Below are 7,184 nucleotides of genomic sequence, written 5' to 3' on the forward strand. Positions count from 1 at the left end.
TGTGTGGCCTCAGACAACCCACAACCCTCTCTGGGTTTCCTTTATCCCTGAGAAAGGAAAGGAGCTGGACTTGATGATCCAAAATCATAGTCCCTCGGAGCTTGGCAGTGCTACACTAGTCTGTCCTAATCCCATTCCTGTCCTCCATCAGCATATGGTACATTTTCAGAAAGCCAGTCCAAGTCTGTAATGGAGCTAAGGCCACCAGGAAGTCATCAATTCCAGGGTAGAAGAAACCTTAGACGTCACCTAGTCTGAAATTTTCATTTCATAGCTGAGGAAACTTAGGTCAAGAGTGGGTACTCGGGGCTTCCCTGGTGGCACAGTGATTGAGAGTCCGCCTGCCGATGCAGGGGATGCGGGTTCGTACCCCGGTCCGGGAGGATCCCACATGCCGCGGAGCGGCTGGGCCCGTGAGCCATGGCCGCTGAGCCTGCGCGTCCGGAGCCTGTGCTCCGCAACGGGAGAGGCCACAGCAGTGAGAGGCCCGCGTACCGAAGGAAAAAAAAAATAAAAAAAGAGTGGGTACGCGATTACCTCACAGCAGGGATAGGAATGAGGAGGAGGTCTCCGGGGCTCTCACATGTTCCAGTATCAGAGCTTAAATATCTTCCAAACCTGGTTGAAATGTATAATGGTATCAGAGTAAAATGTGACACAGAAGGTATAAACTGGGTAGGGCACTTTAGAGCCTTTTTCCCTCTTTAAAAAAAAATAAACTCTGTACTGTAAGAAATATGGAGAGGTATTTGCTATAGAGGGTGCTTAACACAAAAGTAGCAAAATCAGATCGCATGAAACATCTTAGATGTGTATTTTTAAATAGGCAAATGAAACAGAACATCAAGCCGCAGAACACATATATTTACAATAATTCAAATGTCCAAAGCACAATACAGTGGTATCTCTTTAACAGTTCGTATAATTTAAGACATACATTCACACGAGCATATGAACAAATACTAGTCTCCTAGACCAAAGGCTGAAGAAGCTACTCAGACGTTTTGGCACTGACACCTACATATTTATGGCAACAAATAATGATGGCTTTAAACTTTCAGTCGGATCTTTTGCACAAAGATAGGAAATGTACAGAATGGGAAGAAGACAGTCAAACAAATGTACCTTTACTGTACTATTTATCTAACACCACATGGGATGCGGCACTGCTCAGTAAATTTGATCAGGATAGTCTATTTACTCTGGTCTGCAACGATGACATGAACCGAATTATTCCCAAATCTAACTTTACTTTGCGCTTTATAAATAATTGCTGCTTGGTTCTTCCTTCTACATCTTTTAAAAATGAACACAACACTTTTCTTTAACATAACTCAACTTTGGTGCCAATAAGTTAGTAAAATCCCTTTTTTAAGAATACTAATACTTGGAACTTACTTTTCTTTTAAGAATCCTGAGTGAAAGGACAGTGTCAGTGATATCACCTCCAGGCCAGCTTTGAAATGATCAATGGTGCTAAAGACTAAGATATTATCTAGAAGTTAAACTCTGAAAAACAACCCCATCTTTCTCTGGCACGAACCTAAGTGCTTTAGCACAAACCTAAGTGCTTCAGCACATTTCCTATTAACCAGGGAAAGAGACCCTTTGGTTGTATTTCAGAAAAACAAAGCAACCCCATTTCTGTCCTTCTGTTTATTTCTGCAGACCACACACAAAGCTGAATATGAAGAGATTCGATCACTACATCATAAAAATACAGGAACAAAATTAAGTGGACGCCACAAAGGGTGTGTCTGAAAACACTGAATTGACTGAATCTGAGTCAGATTTCACCCTCGTGGACTTTAAGATGCCCTCAGCTATGACCGTTTCACTGGGAAAGAGCCTGACTTTCCCATTCTGCCCTGTTGCAGTATCCTTCAGGGGTTCCAAAAACACCACTCTTTTCCCGGCCCCTGCCTTCCGTTCATCGGCGGGGGCATCGCTTTCAGGGCCAGAACTGAGAATAGATGCATGGGCATTGCTTTGGTTTAGCATATTTTTTCGTCTCTTGGGTTTACATTTGCAGGGACACGGTGTCAGATAGAGGTACAGAAGTACCAAAACAATGCTGGCCACACAGGCTGCAAGAGTGGTAAAAGCCGTGTTAAATGCCTCGTGAGCATGGGATCTGTTTACGGTGAAATTGCTCACGTTTATTGTGATATCCACAGTTTCATTTAACAGACGTTGCCGATTCATTGCAACACAGGAATACACTCCAGCATCCTCAAAACGAGGACTTTCTATAACCAGACTTCCATTGGGAAATATGTGAAAGTTTTCTATCTCTTTATCGGGCTCCAGCACTCTGTTATCTGGACCGACCCACATGAAATCGGTATTCACGTTACCAGTCTTGCTATCACAGTGGACAATCAGCCTTTCCCCCACTTGAGCCTCATGAATAAAGCCAAGGGCACGGAAGGAACCATTGATGATACTGTCAGAGCAGTTCATAAAGCTATCCTGGAGCAGGAGCACCTGATGGAAGTGCCTAGCGTCAGACCACAAGCGACAGGTATAATCATTCTTAAAATCCATCACTGAGCTGAAGTGCCTACGATACCAAAAGGTCAGCAACGAGTAAAGGGAACAGTCACAGACAAATGGGTTTCCATGAAGGTAGATGCCTCTCAGCTGCCTTCCTGGCACTAAATTTATATGATGCATCGGCAGGGAGGGGATCCGGTTATAAGAAACATCTAGAAACATCAGTTCTGCCAGCTTGAACCTTCCAACGTACAAATCCATGGGAAACTGCGTGAGAAAGTTTCCACTTAAGTAGAGTTTCTGCAGTTGGGAGAGCCCTCCAAACGCTGAAGGGTCGAGATAGGAAATGTGATTGTTGTAAAGCAGGAGCACTTCCAGAACCTTCAACTCCTGGAACACTGCACTTTTCACAGTCTTCAGCTTGTTGGATGATAAGTCAAGACACTTCAGATTTGGAGTGCTGGAAAAACTGTCCGTAGAAATGCTCGTGATGTTGTTATGCCGAATAATGAGGGTGTTCAGCTTTACAAACGACACGGGAATCCACTCAGAATCCAGGAGCCCGATTCTGTTATAACTCAGATCCAGTCTCTTGATCAGTCTGAAAAGGTTCCCAGGCACCTTGGACAGGTTTTTGTTGGTGCAGCTGACGATGTCAGTGGCACAGATGCAAGCGGTGGGGCACACCCCGGAGGCCCCACGGCTCGCAGTCACCGTGATCACCAACAAACACAGCAGTTCCCTGCAGCCCGGTCTGACAACTCCAGGGAGGGTGGGCAGTGCGTGTAAACGTAAAGACATTATGGTCGCCTCTAAGGCTCTTCCAGGCGCCTTTTCCACCAGCTCAGCCTCCCACCAGTGAACCTGGTAAACAATCAATATTTAAAGAGGGGTAAAAAAGCAAAGTTAACTAGCACTAGTTAGACCTTAAGAGTAATATCTGGCTTTCTTTCCAATAACTTTTGAAATGGAGGTTGTTTTTCTTTCCACACTGGGGAGCCTACGTGTCCTTTTTACTGTTGGATGCAATTTTTCCTGGGTTACTCCTGCTTACAGACATTTACAGTCCCATTCTATCAACACAACCGTCTCAATATCAGAAACTCAATTGTTTTTTAAGGTGCATCCTGCGTTGTTTTTTTTAACTCTCTCCAAGAGTCACAAAAATATACAAACGCATCTTATAAACAATTACACGGAAATACTTAGCAAGCCACCCGTCCAGAAAGCAACTCACGGAGCTGGGAAGCCTCACGGGCTCCGGGAATAGGCCGCCGACGGTGGTGTCTTCTGCAGGTCTGTGCGTCTGTCTGTCTGTCACTCCGGCATCTTACGCGTTCCTTTCCCTTTAGCTCCCGGCGGGCGGCAGCCTCTCGCTGGCTCGCAACTTTGGGGAGTTTCAGGCAGCCACAGCGGCGGCAGCAACCCCGGGCGCAGGGAACGTCTCGGCCGGCTGCGGTTGCTTCTCCCCGGCTCTCTTCATTGCTCTGCTGAAGGTACCGCCTGGGCGCTCTGGCCGTCGCGTGCCCGCGCGCGGGGCGCCTTGCTCCCGGAGCCTGGTCCAAGGGGCGGAGGCGCGGGGAGCGGGTCGGACCCGGCCCCGCCTCTCCGCGCACCGGAGGCTGCAGGGCCCGGGTTCCCGGGCGGCGCCGGCCGGGTTTTATCCCCGCGCGCCCGGGGTCGGGTGCGGGCGGGGAGACCGGTCCCGCCCCCGCACGTTCTCCCTCCAGCAGGAACCAGCTCCCGGGCTGCGGGCCGGGGGCGCGCGGCGCGGGGAGGGGGCGGCGGCGCAGCCAATCGGGGCAGCGGCCGGCGCCCCCTTCGACCCCACCCGGCAGCCCCGCCGCCAACTCCACCACCCTCCCCCCACTCCCGGCTCCCGGGAGAGCGGCCGCGCGGGCTGGGCGGGTGGGGGGTCGACACCTGAGGCCGTGGCCGGCGTCCCCCGGCGTGAGGACGCGGTCTCGTACTCCTGCCAGTCGCGTCCGCGAGCCCAGCCGGGGTCAGCAGGGTGATAGGGTTGGGAGAGGTTAAGGGACACGCCCAGTCCCGGAGGGAGAGGTCGCACCCTTCAAGACCCACTTCGTCGCGGCAGCGCAGGTCGCCTCCCTCTCCCACCCAGTCCGCTGAGCTCCCCGACCTCTTTACGGCTTGCTTTGGGCGAAGGCCAAGGGGGCTCGCAAAGCGCTAAGTGCAGTGGGTTTTAAAGGTTTACAAAACAAACACAGAAGCTGCCTTCCGTCTCCGCCGTCATTTGGGGGTGGGTGGGGCGCAGAGAAATGGGGCACGTTCCCTCCGGTGCAACGGGATCTCTTCTGGGGGAAAGGAACCGGGAAAGCGCAGCGGGGACACTCCGCACCTCCCTGGGAAAGTTCTATCCCTTTCCCAACTCAGGAGGAAGCATCAGCGATGGTCCCCCGTTCGCGAAGGAGAAGCTCAGGAAAGAAGGGTTGGAACCGACCTTCCGCCTGGAAGGCAAAGACAACAGTATTCAGCTTGAAAGAAAAAGGAAAAAAGAAAAAAAATCCCAGATCCATGCTTTTTTTTTTCTTTCAAAATGTGTTCGCGCCGGACAAGGACTGATCCCAGACAGAAGGGGTGTCTTGCGCGGAGGTTCTTCATCCCTTCGCGAGAGGCAGGCTAGGAAAGTTGCAAGCAGGGTGGACAAGGCCAGGTGACAAGATCAGGCAAAATGAGGTGGGGGAAGGGGAGTGGAGCTGATGAGCTTTTCGATTAAAACTCCATTTTTGGTTGATTCCGAGATCAGTTTTAACGATGGGATGTGACTGAGCCAACTGACCCATTTAGCCGTTTTATCCGGATTAACAAGAACTAAATTACTGCGCTGACAAGACATATTAACCAAAGCAGAAGGGAGGGGGACATTGAAAAGAGGACCAAATTGAGAACAACAGTTGGGGGCAGGGCACATAACTTGTAATATTACTTAAAAAATAGAAGCGATGACGTAGACAATCAACTGCCCCCCCCCCCACACACACACTTGCGGTACCGTGAATTTAGTGAGAGTTGTTCTCTACATTGTCCATGAATGGATTCATGTGGTAGCACAGATCTGCTAGGCTGGTGCCAAATTTAACTAGAATTGTGTGCATCATTAATTTAGTTAGGCTTTTTGTGGGATGAATCTGAAATAGCACTGGTAAATTACGATTTTTCAGGTGAGAGCAGCTTGATTCAGATTAGTTTCAGTTTTATGAAAAGTTGAAGTTTATCATAAGACTACAGCCTGAAATGCTTCAGGAACGCATTCCTTACTGCGAGCTCCCAGGGGAGAGGAAGAGGTTGAGATTTTCTGAAGTTTACGCCACACGTCCTTGGGTTCTCAAAAAAACTTGGTCTCCAGGCCATTTTTACAGTTAGAATGATTAACACAGAGAAATAGATTAAAATTACTCAGAGGTATACTTTTTAAACGACTCATAAATGACCAGGTGTTTGCAGTATTTTACTGAGTAACTAACATCCTATTCAAAGGAAAACATGAAAGTGGGAGAAAGACCTGTATTTAAAAGGAAAATAGTCTAAAAAGAAAAGTGACTTCAGGGGCTTCCCTGGTGGTGCAATGATTAAAGAATCTGCCTGCCAATGCAGGGGTCACGGGTTTGAGCCCTGGTCTGGAAAGATCCCACATGCCCCGGAGCAACTAAGCCCGTGCGCCACAACTACTGAAGCCCGCGCGCCTTGAGCCCGTGCTCGGCAACAAGAGAAGTCACTGGAATGAGAAGCCCACGCACCGCAACAGAGAGTAGCCCCCGCTCGCCACAACTAAAAGAAAGCCCTCGCGCAGCATAGAGGACCCAACACAGCCAAAAATAAAATTAATTATTTTTAAAAAGTGACTTTCAAAAATGGAAACAGAATGGTAATGTTATATTATTAGGGCTGAAGGCACATCTTAGAAATATTATGCAAAGATTACACAGCCTAAATAAACTACATGCACTCAAATCCACAGGCAAGTTTATTTATCTATTTAGAGACCTGATTTTTGGGATTCTGCACATTTGCCAAGGGGAAAAGAGTTTTGAAAGGGATGGGTTTACTTGGCTTGGTGAAGAGAAAGCTAAGAGTTGACTGTAATAATGGTATAAGGTGAGACCTTACTTTGTGGAGGATAACTTTATATCTTTCTGGCATCCCTTCCCCTTCTTCTACCAGATCCACTCTTCCCACTCGAAGGTATATTCCACAAGGGTGAAATGTTATGTCTTGGACACTGCTCTTTTCTTAGCTTCTAGAACCCTGCTTGACACTTGCTGGTCATTGAAGGAATTTTTGATGAATCAACTGCTGAATGGAGAACCTATTCTAGGCTTACATGACCTGAATCTGCTCATAGCCCTCCTGCTCTTTATACTTCCAAAAGCTTTTCTGAAAAACAGAAGAGAGGAAAAGACGAGCCCTGCGAACATTATTTGAGTCCTGGATCCCGCAGTGCCTGAAGGCCACTGCACAATTTTACTTCCTTTCTAATTACATTCTCCACCCCGCATCCTTTTTCTTTTTCTTTTTCTTCTCCCACCCCCCTCCTCCTCCTTTGCTTAAATTATTTTGAGTTGTGTTGGTGTCACTTGTGACTGAAAGAGTCCTAATATGTATAATGATGGTAATAATAAATAAATATGTATTGGGCTATTATGTTTCAGATCTGAGCTCTGTGTTTT

At 48.0% G+C, this 7,184-nt stretch overlaps 1 protein-coding gene across 1 annotated transcript; it reads right to left on the reverse strand.

Moving 5' to 3' along the window:
- Window positions 1–790: 790 nt before the first annotated feature.
- Window positions 791–4,148, reverse strand: AMIGO2 (adhesion molecule with Ig like domain 2). Its single transcript, XM_029204215.1, has 2 exons — window positions 3,734–4,148; window positions 791–3,360 (listed from the first exon to the last, which is right to left on the reverse strand). The coding sequence occupies exon 2, from the start codon at window positions 3,295–3,297 to the stop codon at window positions 1,732–1,734; it is 1,566 nt and encodes a 521-aa protein (XP_029060048.1). The 5' UTR covers window positions 3,298–3,360; window positions 3,734–4,148; the 3' UTR covers window positions 791–1,731.
- Window positions 4,149–7,184: the final 3,036 nt, after the last annotated feature.

This window comes from Monodon monoceros, unplaced genomic scaffold, assembly GCF_005190385.1.
Source record: "Monodon monoceros isolate NGI ecotype Baffin Bay Population unplaced genomic scaffold, NGI_Narwhal_1 Super_Scaffold_6, whole genome shotgun sequence".
NCBI lineage: Eukaryota > Metazoa > Chordata > Mammalia > Artiodactyla > Monodontidae > Monodon > Monodon monoceros.

Bases quoted from the DNA above. Each gene is read 5' to 3' on its own strand.
- AMIGO2 (XM_029204215.1), bottom strand. From the start codon at position 3,297: ATGTCTTTACGTTTACACGCACTGCCCACCCTCCCTGGAGTTGTCAGA.